The following is a 17,324-nucleotide window of genomic DNA, read 5'->3' on the forward strand; positions in this document are numbered from 1 at the left end:
ATACTCGCTATGGCGTCAATTCACACGCAATCGCAAGGTAATGTAAGTCAACGGAGGCCAAACGGCATTGATAAACACAATAAAAAGCGAGTATGCATCTTGATAACACGCCAATAATTTCATACAAATTGGCGTGTCATACATACGCCACTTCATGAGATCAGTTTGAGATTGCTTTCAGTTAAAATCACCTACAACTTCTCTTCCCGGGCAGGTAGGTCAAGGTGATGCAGTTTGATTTCATCATTGTAATCCAAGTCAACTGTCAGTGGACTCAGATCTATAACTTGTCAAATTGAAGTGAGAACATACCATTCCATCATCTGCATATTTAAAACTTTCATTTACTGTAGATTCGCAAACATTGAGCAACATTTAAATACAGTGCAGTGGGACTGTGAGTTTGGCTATTGGCTATTACTTGCTTCTCCTTTCCCTTTTAAAGCAGAACTAATAAAGGAAAATCACAGACACCTGTGAAACCCTGTCAACAGCTTTTAGGTCTGCCATGGCCCATAGTTTACCCGCATTCTTAAATCCCTTGATTGAAATCAGACTCTAGTACTACTCAAAGTACACTGATCTCACGGCGGAGCTGTGGAGGAAAAGGACTGATAATGATCCCGACTGTGCCTGTCAAGAATGATGGGCTGGGGCAAAAAGAGAAGGAAGGGACTTAAGTGAGCAGTTGAAAAACAAAGAGCATCAACTGAAATGTTGCCACTGACTGCCATGCATGCAATACTGCCAAGTCAGTTGTATCTTTGTGTAAAGGAATGCCAGCAGTTCTTTTGATACTAAAAATCAAGAACAGACCTGACTTTTCTATCTACCAGCATGCAGTAAGACAACAAGAGCCTTGGACAGTACTTTACTGTATTATTCTGGAAATGTCTCTTGCAAGTGGCCACTGCCTCAAGTCAAAGAGAAGCATTCAGTCCTAACCTTGAAGGAGGCTTTTCTGTGTGTTAAAGCCGTTCTGCTGTTCTTCCCCATTTCGTGAAGGAGACCCTGCAGATAAAGATAAAGAAAGACAATTATAAAATGCAGGCAACTCTCATTCTGAAATCCTTTCAGAGAGAAGAGCTAGCAAGTTAAGCCGATCTACTAAACTGAAATATAATGAATGCCACAATTTATTTTCCAAGAGAGAGGCTGACAGAAAACGTATGTTATGAAACAGGGACTACCGACTACAATTTATGCCATAAATAAAATCTGCTTCCAGTCTAGTTTTAATGCTTCAACTATGGTTCAACCCATGTTATAACATATCCACCAGACTGAAATAATGTCCTGCTTTTTTGTTCCCTTTCTGGAATACATTAAACAGTCAGATACTATTTACGAGTAATGTTCTATTTAACTAGAGTACCCGATGAACACAGTAAATTCCACATGAAAAATTTAGATTATTTAGTTTAAGTTGTCAAACAAACAAATGCATTTACTGTGCACTAATTAACCTGGTACCATAGAACCAGTAGTAGTAGTATTGTTAAATAAGACCAAACTATCTCTTGACTGCTCGGGAAAGGGACGTTTGGGGTCCCCTGCTGGAGCTGCTGCCCCCGCGACCCGACCCCGGATAAGCGGACGAAGATGGATGGATGGATATCTCTTGACTGGAAAATGCAGAACCCATTTTGACAGCAAAAGCAACCAAGCATTGAGTAGGTCAGTAACATTTATTTCTAAAGTGCTCTTTACAGGAATAAGCCACAAAGTGCTTCACAGGGCATAACACAAAATACAAGACAAAAAATCATTTAAAAAAAGATAAAATGACCATGTGAGCACATGTTTAAAAAGTACAAAACTAAGACCACAATACATAATAAGAATGCGATACACAATTAATATTACACAATAATACATAAAGAGCAGACCAGGTGCAGACAGGTTAACCAAATGCCTCTGAAAAGGTATGTCTTTATATTAGTGCTGTCAAACGATTAAAATATTCAATCGCGATTAATTTCATAGTTAACTCGCAATTAATCGCACATTTTTATCTATTCTAAATGTCCCTAGATTTCTTTTTGTCCAATTATTTTTTCTCATTTTAATGCTCTTATCAACATAGAAAAGTGGATCGGCTTGCTTTGTGCTTTTGTCGCCTGGCTTTGACGAGGGGGCGGAGAATTGGCATCAGCTGTGTGCTTGGCCATCAAGTGGTTTTTCAGACTGGACGTGCTGCGATGATAGCTCAGTTCACAACAACAAAAACACACAGATCACTTTGGTCTTGTCAATGGAACCATTTGGCAACTTTCCATTCAGAATCTTATTGCCATCCATTTCGGCGTCTCGCGCTCGCCATCCACTCAAAACGTAACGTTAGCCTACTACTCTTTGGCCGGCTCACAAGCCCAAACAAGTGTGTGCGGCGTGCCTGTTGTTATGTTTCTGGTCTAGCTAGATCCGGTGTGGTGTTTTTCTAACGTTACTAGTTGTTGCAACAGCATGTGAAAGAAACTACAAAGTTTGCTAGGCCAAAAAGAACGTTAATCTCGCGATAAAAAAATTGACGCCGTTAAAATGGGTTTGCATTAACGCTGTTAATAACGCGTTTAACTGACAGCACTACTTTATATGTTTTTTTTTTTTTGTTTTTTTTAATAATCCACAGAAACTTCAGACCGTATGGAGGCAGAGCATTCCAAAGTTCAGGTGCTGCTACGGACTCAAAAGCTCGATCACCCCAGGTCTTAATTCGGGTGCATGGAACATTTAACACGTCGGGCCTAAGAGCAGGCACGGATTAAAAATGTTTCAAACACGCACAATCCAGTAGTTGACTCTAACGTTGTTAGTGTTTAGCATACTATGTAAAGGCGGATTTATACTTCTGCGGGGGCTACACGCAGAGCTTTCTCCGTAGCCTATGTAAGTGGCCTGAGGTTTACACTTTTTATATGTTGGTTTAACAGCGTCGATTTAACACAGGAGCATAAATTTGCCTTAACACCTATACTTTGTACAGGATTTACACTGACATGCTATAGCCTATGATCACAACCTGGAGGACAATAGCAACACCTGTAGATATTAGGGTTGAACAATTGTTTGGAATCCAAATCGCAGGAGGACTATTATGTGTTAAAGCACCATTCTGAATTAAGTATTGTGGTGCTGCACAGATGTCCCGGCCTACAAGTCTTAGTCTACAGACTCAAGGAAAAATCTGTTTGGTACAGATCCTCGCGAAAAATCACACCACGATCATTTTAACATATTTTTCAATGAAAATGACAATGATGCAAGAATTATTATTCTCTCCAATATCGTGAAACATATCCCAACTGCAATATCAGTCAAAATAATCACAATTAGATATTTTTCCAAATCGTTCATCCCTAGTAGATAGCTTCCATCATACATGATTTACAAAGACAGACTACAGCTTATGAATGAACGAATGAATGAATGAATAAATGAATTAATGTATTGGTCGTAACAAAAGGGTAAGGTCAGAAGCTTCAGCTTATATCAGGCCCCCCCTTCTCACATTTTTAAGAGTAACAAACAAATTGTCAAGAAAAAATTGATAAGACAAGAAAGATAAAATAAATTATACAAAAAAAACTAAAGAACATATACACTTACCCAGATAACTTTCTACATACATGCATACATACAGTGTGTTTGCATATGCATGCATACACTTACCTACATATATACATACATACATACATACATACATACATACATACATACACACACACATACATACATACACGCTTACATATACCCATATGGGTCAGTACATACAGTACATTGCTACCATAAGGTGAATAATATCCTAAATAATGATGATAACCATAATGATAATAATGATGTTCATCATCACCATTATCAACAGTCTCACAGAATAATACTACTCAATGTCTATACTTATCTAGTGTCATGTCTTTGAACCCTTTTTTACATTTGAAGACATTCCTAATATGTTTTAATTCCTCTGGTAATGTGTTCCATAACTTCACGCCATAGACAGATATGCACCTGCTTTTCATCACTATAATAACCTGAAGGACAATATCAACACCTGTAGATAGGTTTTCTTTAATCACACAGGACAGCACATCATATCATCCTTTTTAATCAGCAGGGACCAAATAGCTCATATTGTAATGTTAGCCTAATCATCGTTACTCACAGAGCTACCATTTCCCACAGTCAGTGACTATAGCCAATTCTGAGTACAGCGTTATATTTGAGATGAACCTCTCTCTGAGGAATAAACAGTTTAAATTATTAGCTAAACGTACTGTAATGAATAAATGTTTGAAATAGTGATCTAAAAGTATGGTTGAAATAGATAGGTAAAAAGGTCATAGATACATTTTGGGGCTGTTAAACTGGCACTGTAACGTTACCCACCACCGAGTCTCTGCCACATATGCAGGGCCTGACTGTGCAATGCTCTGTTATGTAAGAGGGTACTCCAGCGATTTAGTATTGCACTCCCATTAAATTGGGGGACTCGCAGGAGGTGGTCAAAATCGAAGCAGCAGAGGCCCCCATATTTTGAATTTTAGTTCTAAAAGTAGTATAGGTCAAGCTCCAACAACAGTGAATCCTACATTATCCATAATGCAACTCAACATCAGTCCAATCCCAAAGTGAGCCCTGAGGACTAAGGACTAAAGACTCACAGATTTAATTGATCTCAGGTGCTAAGTGAGTGAGTGTGTGAGGCCACATGAGCTCAGATAGGTATAAATGGGATTGGGACAGCACTTCACGAGAACACGTTACCTTGATGACATTTAATAACAAAGATGTCGCTGACACTTGTTTGTTGCTTTCCACACTGACGGCTGCCTGATTCAAAATTTTTTCAAACTCTTGTTTTACAAGCTGGACAACAGGTTTGTCTGTGTTCCGTGGTCGTGTGTCGTGCTGTTGTTTACCTTTGTAATTTCCGGATTTCACTATGGTCTCCGCGGTAAACGTCACAACGCTTTGAACTGTGGGTAATTCCCTTTGGTGAAGTCTGCATCGATGCAGACTCACGGAAAGTGTGTACTCAAACCCTCACGCCCTTTGAAATTCGACATTTGGACAACCCTAAGCCCTTACGAATTTCACAAGGACACGCACCAAAGTCCGGACTTTGGGACTGGGCCACCGTCTTTCATTAGCCCCTGCCTGCCTCCTAAATGCCCACTTCTTTGAAACCCCACACCTCTAGTTTGACTCCCAGGCCCAAACTGAGACAACCCTGCAGAACAAACCCTCTCCTACAGTACAAACAGGCACACAAATGAACTGTGATCTACTTTAATCCTCCTTACCCCAGCCGTTGGTTGACACATCACGGTTGCAGATCTCATTGGCCAGCCTCTCAAAGTACTCGGGTAGGTCGGCATACTCGTCTCCATAGGAGATGACCTTGATGCCCTTGTCCAGCATGTTGTCACGCAGCTTCTTGAACTCACCCACGTCCTCTCGCCGTACCAGCATGAAGTGTTCAAGGTCCGACTTGTGTTTGACTGCCTCCAAGAACAGAGCCTGGAAAGTTGTGTCGTCTACTGTGCGCCCGCAGCCGAGAAACACAAAAGATTTGGTCTCGTACAGCTTCTGGATCTCCCGCTGTTGAAACCAGAGGTAATTGTATGTGTGTGTGTATATATATATATATATATATATATATATATATATACATATACACACACACACACACACACACACACACACACATATATATATACACACACATTATATATATATATATATATATATACATATACACACACATATATACACATATATATATGTGTATATATATACACATATATATATATACACACATATATATATACATATATATATATATATATATATATATATATACACATATACATATATATATATATATATATATATATATATACACATATACATATATATATATATATATATACACATATACATATATATACATATATATATATATATATATATATATATATATATATATATGTGTATATATATACACATATATATATATATACACATATATATGTGTATATATACACACACATACATATATATATATATATATATATATATATATATATATATATATGTATGTGTGTGTATATATACACATATATATGTGTATATATATATATGTGTATATATATGTATGTGTATATGTATATGTATGTGTGTATATATATATATATATATATATATATATATGTATGTATATATATATATATGTATGTGTATATATATATATATATATACACACACACACACACACACATTACTAATACACTTATACAAAAGCTACCATTTCAAATACATCAAAGTGCGGAGACGGCAATTTGGTCATTGACACAGCGTTTAGTACAAAATCTTGCAGAATAAAGTCCTTTTATCAGAAACATAACCAATAGTGAACAATTTCAGGGCTCACCATAACTTCAGTGTTCCTCAGTACATTCTGGTAGCCTGCAGGGTGCAGTACAATACCACTGGGGTTGGTGTAAACACCATGGATATGCAGAACACTTAACATCCGTTTCTCCTGAGCCCACTCCAACACCTAGACACACACGCACACACGCAGACACGAACACCGACTTACTTAACAGTCCACTGCACTCAATCCTGTTCTGGCTGGGCTGGGAGTAAAATCACTGAACAGCAGTTAGAGGATATTAGCCCTGATGGAGACAAGGCATAAATACCAGGACTGAGAGGCAACAGGTCTCTCAGAAAACTCTGACCAGTTTTTGCAAATGTGTGTTCTGTTTAACAAATAATCAACCCAACTTGAAATGCACTGGGACATAAATTACATGACATGTAACATGTGACATGACATTTTTCATTTTGCGGAGAAACCGGTCGGAAGCGAAAACAACCCGTTTCCTAGGCTAACACTGGCTTCTCCTTCATCCCATTCTTAAACCCAAAGCAAATATTGTTTAATCTATACAATTTGACAACAGCTGGTTAGAACTTTAACCTCCACCTGTCAGAGACAAAAGTCTCTTTCAGGACAAAGCATTATCGGTTTGTCTCGGCCAACGAGGAACTTCACTGCAAGGTTATGTCATAAATGTAACTGACTGTGCAGTGAGTTCACCCATGTGATCAGAGGACAACATACTCTTCAGGCCCCCTCCAGACTAGTGCGTTTGTGATTTGAGATTAAAATCATCTGTGAAATATAACTTGAACTTTGAAATGTGTCAGACTATTAAAACAATACAATCCAGGTCTGAACTAACAAAGTATTTGCTTAAGTGACCTTTGCACTCATCTGAAAAAAAGCTGAGTGTATTGTGGCAGAAAAGACCAATCAATGCCATAACAGAATCCAAGCCCTGTTTACCTTCTTCTCATCGGTCAGGTCCAAAGACTCCAGCTTGGTGCCCTGGTGAGCTGCATAGATCTCCAACAGGTTGTCAAAGTTAGTAGTGAGGACCAGCGCACCACTCTCCATTAACTGCAGCACTGAGCGCAGAAGATGTTTCCCTGCATGCTCCATCTTACACTCCAAATTGTCAAACACCTCGTATAGACAGTCCTTGAAGAATGTTGATCGCACATTGCCTGTTCTCTGTAAAATAAAAGAGAGAAAATGGTAGGAATAATAAAGAACACATTACTTACTATATGAGTAGATGTGACAAATTGTTCAATTGGCATGCTTTTCACACAACTGTTTTTGCAGGTTGTTTGGTGATGTTACTGCAAAAAGTGGCAAAGCGCAACGCACAATCCTACTTATACTAGATCAATCGCCAGCTAAGCACCTTTAAACAGCACTGAATGCAGTATGATAACAGCAAAAAAAATGCAGCAAACAATAAGCAACACTGTGATCTAGTGCGCCAGGAGGAAGTAAAAATTGCTATGAAAATAAAATAAATAAAGATCATTGGAGCACAGATCCTGAGGCTATCATATCTAGGTTCTGAAGTACACATGGTTGTGAAGTATTTCACTGTTGCTGCAACGTAAGACAGCTGTACTACTGCCTTCTCACAATAGAAGAAAACTGTACCTCAAAATATGCATTGATTTGTTAAGTCTTAACACAAGAATGGCCAAATTGTAGTAAATAATCTGCACTTTCCCAAGTTTTAAAAGTGGATAAGATTTTCCACCCTAGAATGCTGTGTGTACTGACTGAAAACTGATTCATAAAATAACCTCTGGCAGAAACAATTAAGAGATAACCATACAGTGTCATTGTGAGGTACGTTTGTTCCTTATTTTATCAAATATTTACTGTACTCGGGAGTATATTTTTAGTGTGTGTGGCCCCCCTGGGAATTTAAACCCAGACTCTGTCAGTTACCACACATTACCATATTCACTGGAAATGTCATGTTTAACTTGTTTGAACATGAGCAGAATTACTGCATTAGTTTATTAGTTAATTACTGTAAGGGTAAGTATGACCTGTTAAAATATTTAAATACCAATAGGATATTGTCAAATTTACCACAACTGTGATATCAAGTACACTTTCACATACCCACAACAAGCAGCCTTTTAATGGGATTGAACTCTTGAGTACACCGTTTCACTTATCATGCCATGTGACCTGACCATGTGTGTCTTTAAATAAATGTGTGTTTGAGCCCAGGTTGAGCAACAACTACATGATATGCTTTAGATGTGGGGCGCAACTGCAGAATAATTGCTACCACAAACACTGGAGAAAATGAGTGTAGTGTAACTTCCCCATAAAAAAACAAATTGAAAAGTAGGTCAATTTTGTTTTGTTTTTGATGTTGTTAATATAGTAGAGTATGTATAGTTATACAGCCCAATCAGCACTCCTATTTGTAGACACATTAGGTGTAAAGATGTCAGCCTAGTTACTATCCTAATCAGGAGTTTAAGCCCAAACTTGAGTAGGAAGTGACTCATATAGTCATGTACTCCAGGCCCTATTTATTTTTGTTTTAACATGCTTTCACCAAGACTTCTCCTTGGCATCACCCTCCACAGGAATTCCAACTGGCACCCTAACTGCCCCAATTTACTCTCAAGTAGAGACTTCAGGGGTGTGTCAAGTGTGTGCCAGTTTTTTTAAAAGTATCTACTCATGGGCAACTTTGTTCTGTATCAAACACTCCATCCCCCTCTCTGATACTGACCACAGCTCGTCAAGTAGCAACTCGCATACCACCGTAGTCTGCTAAGAGATTATGGGTTGTGACTACACAGTCGGAATCTCACCCTTACCTGGCCAAGCCTGTTGTAAAAAGAAAGTCTGGCAACTAAGAATAGCAAAGCGTAGTGCAGAGATGCGGTGACCAAGGTGATCCTAGCACAGGGAAATGCTCCGCTGGCTTCCAGAGATTACAGCTCTAATGGGCTAAACAGCAGGAGTCCTTTCCACAGGAAGAAGCTCATTATCCACATCTAGTGTCTACAGCACCCATCCTGATCACTGGGTGTCCTTGGACTGTCTCATGACTTATGTAATGACCAAATGAAGTGCAAGTAAACAACTCTGGTTTCTAAATATTCTCTTAATATATATTTTATTAGTTTTATGCTAGCTCTGGACTGCCCTACTGTGGACATGCATACCGTTAGCACAAAACAGTGATGTTGCTACAACAAAATTCCTATAACACAGTGACTTAAAGACCACATACTGTAGCTTGATCTTGACAGTTATGGTTAATTTCACAATGACAGTTGACTTGGGTAAAATAAACCACGACCATTTCCTTTAGCAGCTAGGGACGTAGAGAGCTTTATCATTTACAAATCTCAGATTATTATCAAAGCCAGTACCAACACATGATCAAATGTTTCCTCCATTCACCCAAAACATTGTTAATATTTCTTGCCTGAATTGTGCAAATAAACAAGTCGGCAAAGTTGTTATTTGCCAAGGTCAAATGTGTGAGAGGATTTACAAAAAAAAAAAGTTCTCATTCAGTTTTTACTTCAGATTACCCTCATTACCTGGCACTGTGTGCCTGCAAACCACAATAATCCATTTCAAACACAATTCCACGAAAAGTGGGTTAAACTCTCACAGCTGTTAACTAGACTGGAGGCAAGTCTCTCACACCCTCGTATGCTTCAGTTTTCTTAGGGTATTTTGATATTAGGACATATTGTCCAATTCCATATGCCTTGGGGAAACGCTATAACTCACATACTTAAAGAAATTAATTTTCTTGGGTCAGAGGACATCAATTAATGTCTAGTGTGAACATGTGTTCTTAACTGCATCAAAGGGGGGGAAAAATTGCAGAAGGGTTTTGTGAATGGAATCACTACAAACTCATGTCCTCTCCTGTCATTTACAGTATGCTTGCTGTTTGGGTAGTGCTTTAACTCTGTCTGAATGGAAAATCTGGGCTAGGAGGGGGGGCAGCTGGTTCACATTATTCTATGCTTGTTTTTTTTCTCTCAGCATGCTAGAGCCTGCTGTGTCTATAGCCAACAGCAGTGGGCTGGTGTCTGCACGACTGTGGATTGAAATAAACACGCTGGATAGAGCCATAAAAGCGTTGCTTGTTCGCTTTGTGACAACAGGCCGGCTGAGGGCAGAAACAAAGCGCTTTATCAATGTCAAAGGTGCGATGAGACATGACTAACACAGGAGGCAAACTGTATTAAGGCTCCCATCTGCCAGCCCTGCACCAGACTAGACCAGTCCAATATAGGAAGAGAGCTGAGTAATATGGAAATCCCAAGTAGTTTTTTTCCATTTTCTTTTGAAAATTATTTGTAATAATCCAATTCGTTTAGAGCTGCAAGGTTCTGTAAAAAAGGAGAATCCTTTTTTTCAGGGTTTCCGCGAGGTCTTAAAGTCTAAAATTTCAAAATCAAAATGTTAGGACTTAAAAAGTCTTAAATTTGCTATAGCATTGTGTTCTAGGTCTTCAATCATTTTTAACAGGTCTTAATTTCCCTACCTCTTATTAGGGGTGCACGATTCAGAAAATGTCGATTCTCGATTAAAAAAAACTATTCACAGTATGTAAATGTAGTTACTTTTCCCATGTGATTGCAGTAGACATACAATTTAAAAAAGAAATAATTTTTTTTTAATAAAAAATATGAAATAGATTTAATAAAAAATATGAAATCGATTTTTTTGAATTCTATGAATCGATTTTCGACGAGCTTGAATCGCGATTCGAATGTGAATCGATTTTTTTGCACACCCCTACCTCTTATGCTCATTGAAATGTTCCTGCAGCACTTTACAATGTTCTTCTTTAATTCTGTGGTGTTGTAGTTCTTTCTGTCGCTAGTCCAATTATAATTTGCTGTATTATGACTACAAATTAGACCAATATGCAACTTATATTGCAGCCAATCTAGACACCAGTCCTATAATGCCAATGAGGAAATCGGGGAATTTTTTCAGACATTGTTTCCACACACTGACATTTTTTTTAAGTCACGATATAGGTCTTAAATTTCATTCATAATGGTCTTAAAAAAAGGACTTGAAAAGTCTTAAGTTTGACTTGGTGAAACCTGCAGAAACCCTGTTTTTAAATGTATGACTTTCTCTGACTTATTAGGGAACAATAAAAAATAAATTGGTTGCCTCTGTCAGGGATGGTGATGCCCCGTGTAAGGCTCTTGTTGTGTTTGTATGGTTGGTTTGTTTTGGTGGGCTTGATTGGTTCATTAATTTTAGGCGATAATAAGATGTGATGTTACTATGACAAAACATTGGTCTTTTTGCTGTCGTTGATGCAACTTTGGAGTAAGATATGAAAATGAGATTGCGCAGCGGTATGAATTGAAATTGCTATCTAATATCAATTATGCAGCCTTATTCGCAATAGCAATTTCATGTGATGTTTGGTTTATTTTTATTTTTTTACCTGTTTATACAGTACCGCTGACGGCGACTACATCATATCCATTTCCAGCAAAACAGAGCGAAAGCAGAAAATGCAGAAAATCCATGTTATGTACTTCTTTACAATTTAAATAAATGTCAGACTGACTGACTTGTGATGTACATTCTTCTTAGAAAACAATTTGTTTTTTTAGAAATGGCTCATGATATATTGTCTCTAGAAGTGTATTATTCAACTTTTGTTTTTGTTAAAGAAGGAAAAGAAAATTGCAATACTTGGTACTATCGAATCGCAATACTTCTAGAATCACAATAAATGAAAATGGCAATACAAATCGAATCGGGAACTTGTCCACACTTAAAAGGCGAGTGGTTCAGTTTTTTGTAATGAACCAAAAGTCTCATATATGATGTCCAGCTTGTTGTATTTTCATTTCTCTTTGGAAAAAATATCATCTGAATTTGGATGAATAAATTATTACTAATATATCTGTATATCTGCTGTAAACCTTGATTAAAACACTAATGTGGTTCAGCTCATGTGTCTTCATCCGGGTGTTTTTTTTCCAACATCAATGATCCTTGCATGTGTGATTGATTCTACACGAACTGATTAAAAACGGTTAACTGATTAAAAAAAAAAGAGTTTGCATTGACCAAAATTCATTTGTAAGAAAAAGTCACAAACGAGCCTTGTGTCATTAGCTACATATAGGTCTTTTAATGAGATACGACTAAGATGTCTTATCTCAATTTGATGGAAGTTGAACAAAATGTCCCTGGCTGAGAAAAAGGACAGTGTGCTGACAGTCTGTCTGCAATGTGTTTGTATGCTTGACAGGGTGGTGTATAGGAGAAAGGCAAGGAAAAGGCTCAGGCAGTCTTACCGGGGAAAGTTTCTGAATGAGGTCATGGGCCACATGAACCAAATTCTTATCTTCCTGCATGTGCTTCTGGAAACGCCGACTCTCCTCTTCCTCTAGTAGGTCAAAGTCATTGGCTGCATCAAGCAAGGCCTGGATGAGGCCTTTCCAGGAGCGGAGTGCAGGGACTTGAGGGGCCACTGCAGAGCTTACCCCCGTGCCAATCACCAAGACTAGCTCGGGGGCTTGCTTGGTCTTCAGGCTGGGCAGAAGTTTCCTATGGGGCAGGCAGAGATTGAGTGAAGATGGTTCAAAAGATGGTGCTTCCCAAATCCTTCCACACAGCATTAAACAAACCATTTTCAAGCAGATTAACATGCAGTGTGAAACTAAAACCTAGCTTTAGTTAGGACTGGAAAAAAGAGGAACTCAAGGAAACAAGATTTGAATCAGCCCTGTAGACAAAACTGATGCATGAGTCATGGGCAGACTGTGCCGCTGGCTCCAAAGCAGCGCCTGAGCTTAGCTTACCTGGGCTTTTTTGCATTTGAGTCTGCATCCTGAGAATCAGCTGCAGGTCGCTTCTCAGTTTTCACTGCAACAACGGAGGCCATTCAGGTCCTGTAACAGGAACAAGATCAGCCACATGCTAAGTCTGATGACTACACACAGCAATTCTGCAAACGAAGTGCCACATGCATATGTTGCTTGACTGAGATGAAGCTTCCCTTTTAACAACCTTATCATATTGGAATTGGGGCTGTTAAAATGAACACCATAATAACGAGTTAGCGCAAATTCCTTTTAACAGCACAATTTTTTTTGACATAGCATGCGGCTAATGCTGAGAACCTTCCCTCCCTTGCCAAAGGCAGACCAATATGCACATTTGTTGTTGCTTGATGGGCTTAAGTTTGCCATATTATGGTTTTAGCATATTTTTTGAGCATACAGTACCTTTGAGGTTACTTTGGAAAATATTCTAGTAAGTATTTGTCATTGTTTTCGATTGTTGCAATAATATTAAACATTTGCATAAAGCAAGCTTATTTCTCCACTCCCAATTTAAAAATGTCCCTTTAAAACATTTAGAACAGATAAAAAAAAATTGTGATTAACCGCAAGTTAAATATGGACAATCATGCGATTATTAGCAATTAAACATTTCATTTAATTGACAGCCCTAATTGGAATCATGTCATATAGGAAATCATATCTGAAATACCCCTGCCAGGTCAAAGCATCATGGCAAATGGAAACCGTGCTTCCACCTGTCCTACTCCCATATTGTAAAACGTGAGATTTGTCTGTCTCTTTTTTTATTATAAAGCTGGTCTAAGTGCTATATAAATACTGTGAAAGTATCAAAACGCTTAATCCACAGAGAAGAGCAGGCAGCCAGTATCCAAAAACGGTGCCTTTAAATGGTCCCTCAGACTTCTGTACGATTGTGATGTCACAACTATATTATATATTGGTAGAAAGTGCCTCTACAGTGTAGAGTACGGATCGGGCCACATTTTTCTGTCCGAGCCCGGCCTGCGTCCGACAGAGCAGTAACCGAACCCGACCCGAGCCCGACAGACATTAAGATATTTATGCCCGAGCCCGACCTGAGCCCGACTAGGGCTGAACGATTAATTGCATTTGCGATAATATCGCGATATGTTAAAATGCGATTTCCTAATCGCAAAGGCTGCGATTTGGTCACATGACTCGCGAGAGCAAATCAGTCTGCACTCCACAGAGAAAGCATCAACTTAGCACGCTAACGCTACGTCGTACCTTGAGCAGATTTCTGTCATTCAAACAACTCTGAGTTGTAGTTTAAAACTTTTACAGCCATTTTAATAAAATGAAGGGTTTTATTCGGGCTTGAGTCTATACATGCAGTTAATGAATACAGGCACACAGAACTCAAGGCTCGGTTAGCAACGATTAGCTCTGATTAGCGGTTAGCTCTGGTTAGCAGTTAGCTAGCTCCGTTATAAAGATATGAGTGGAGGAGCTGCCACTGAGAGGGGTAACAAGCAGACTCTGATAAATGACGTTCGGGGGGTAAATGACGTTCGCGGGGTTTCAACGGTTTTATTAGTACAGTTAATCCCACGGCAAGAACACCAGCAACTAGCTAACGTAACAATAGCCTCTCTGAACAAGTGCACACGGCAGCACGCAACTTCACGAGGGGGAGGGGCTGGAGGCAGCTCCTCTCTGTGCACTGTAAAAAAAATACACTTGTGTGTGTGTGTGTGTGTGTGTGTGTGTGTGTGTGTATATATATATATACACTATATTTTTACTTATTTAACTGTCTAGTGTGTAATTGTGTGTTGTTCATACTATAAAATGATTTATTGTTTGTCTTTCTTGAATAATACAGAAGACAAAGAGCTTAAAAAAATAATCGAATCGCAATCGCAATATTTGGGAAAAAAATCGCAATTAGCCCTAAGCCCGACACAGTTAAAATCTCATTTTATTTCCTCATACTAATGACCCATATACGTTTGTTTTTGTGGAAAGCCCGCTTTTAGTGAGAAACTGTAGGAAGGCATTCAGAAATGTCAACAGATGAGCACATCAGCGCACACGGGGAAACAAGCGCACGTCACAGCTAGGCCTACATAAACAAATTTTCGCACACAGGAAGACGGATGTTAGGGTAATATTTTAAATGTATTTTAATTACAAAAACAAACCTTTGCATCAAGTGAAACAAGCCCATTTGCTACCTACATAATAAGCTGTTTTAAATTTAAAATGTGCAATGCCTTATCGCGCACACCGAACCTGAACATCATTTCTAAATATCTGTCCGAACCATCCTCTATCCATCCTCTACTACAGTGCCGTTTTAATCATTCCCCGGCTGCAATGACGGTGCAGAGTGCTGATGCGAAAGACCTGGAAATGCTGACCAATCAGAGCAGACTAGTCTTTTTCTGGAGGTGGCATAAAGAGACAGGTTCTAAAACGAAGCCTTTCAGACATGTATATTCAGATAGACAGTATTGGGCAATAATGTGTTTTTTAACAATAAAACATGTAAACATGTTCTAGTGGAGACTCAAAATGCAAGTACGGACCTGAAAATGAGTATAATATGGCACCTTTAACACCGTCATCATTTAACAGGAAATGTATAAATTTCCTCCTGGCAACACACCTTTCCTGATGACACATGCTGTTTGCCATTGTAAAAATACAACTTGCAGTGATGTTATTGTTCCTGGAAACTGTGACAGACAATAGCTGATGATTCCCTAATATTTTATTCTTAACTTTAACATTAAGTCAATGCCCCACTGGTCCTACAGCACGCATGTGCGGGGAGTTGGCTAACGTTAACACAGTCCATGTTTTACTAACATTTATTTCTAAAGAGACAATAGATTACTGTACGTTAGAAGCTAACGATCACGAAAAAGGACAAGGTAACGTTAACAAAGGTTGCCATTACTTACCTTGATATAGGTAACGTTAAGTTTATGTCCAGTGTTTATTTTCGTTCAAGTAGAAATCCTTTTGATTCGAAGTAGTGAAAGCCAATTCTATATTAACTTGAGCCACGTTGAATCATGACGTTAAATAGCATATATGGACATCGACTTGAGTTCAGACTTTTTAGCTTTTGATGGTGTTAATGAAACCTGATGATAATTTAACGTCAACGGGACCGTAAACCACCAAAAAATAACGAACAAAGAAAACTCAACTAACGTTAGCTTAACGCTAGTTTGTTTTTTGGCTTTAAGCTAAGTTAGCTATCTCCGAGGTTTGTCAAGAGCCCGAAACTGTGTCTGTTTACTTGTCATTCTGATGATAGAGTAATCCAAGCAGCATATATCCGTGATCAAACAATCTCTTTAACTAAAATGATATCAGGTAATCTCCCCCGTTATAAACCAATATGCTCTCAATTTTCCCTACTTCCCCGGCTGCTCCAATAACCGTCTATGTTTAAGTTTAGCGGAGCTGTTGAAGTCACCGCCTGTGGTGATGTGCACCCGGTCTTATGATGCCTTCAAGTGCTGTACGAATAACTGAATTTAGGTATATTGACCCGCATGGGAGATCTTGGTGCATGGCAGACACATCAAAGCAGACTCGTCCTTCAGTTAAACTGAATACAATAGATATCAGTTATTAACAGGAACAGCGCACGCTTATGGCAAATAAGTCGGTATTTTCATGCAAGAGAGATATCAGGATTAAACTTGTACTATTCCGAAGTCATTTATTAATAATGCATTATTCTGTAATATTTATATCCACGTATTCATGTATATATTATAGTATTTAGTCCTCCACTGCATCAACATATATATTAATACAACTTTTGTTTTTTACTACACAACAACAAAGCACCATTTTAAAGGAATGGAAGTGACTATGTGACATCGAATAAGGGGAAGAGGCTATCAGCTGGCAATAACCGACTGTAACGTTAGCCCAATGTGAACTGTTGTTTACACCACAAACTGTTGCTTACTCTAATAAATACTTGTGCAGATCGCAGCCTTTTGGAGACAGTGGCACGTCTCTTTTCACTTTCTAATATATAGTAGCATCATTCAGAAATCTGTGGAATCAAATGTATGCAGAAATCAACCAATCATTCTTTGTGTCCA

General features: G+C 38.5%; 1 protein-coding gene across 1 annotated transcript; it reads right to left on the reverse strand.

The window, feature by feature from the left end:
• Window positions 1-324: 324 nt before the first annotated feature.
• Window positions 325-16,722, reverse strand: fam118b (family with sequence similarity 118 member B). Its single transcript, XM_031290821.2, has 8 exons — window positions 16,158-16,722; window positions 13,222-13,311; window positions 12,715-12,967; window positions 7,358-7,585; window positions 6,434-6,562; window positions 5,304-5,601; window positions 946-1,011; window positions 325-650 (listed from the first exon to the last, which is right to left on the reverse strand). Exons 2-8 carry the CDS (start codon window positions 13,302-13,304, stop codon window positions 637-639), a joined length of 1,071 nt encoding a protein of 356 aa, XP_031146681.1. The 5' UTR covers window positions 13,305-13,311; window positions 16,158-16,722; the 3' UTR covers window positions 325-636.
• Window positions 16,723-17,324: the final 602 nt, after the last annotated feature.

The sequence above is a fragment of the Sander lucioperca genome, chromosome 8, assembly GCF_008315115.2.
Source record: "Sander lucioperca isolate FBNREF2018 chromosome 8, SLUC_FBN_1.2, whole genome shotgun sequence".
NCBI classification, from domain to species: domain Eukaryota; kingdom Metazoa; phylum Chordata; class Actinopteri; order Perciformes; family Percidae; genus Sander; species Sander lucioperca.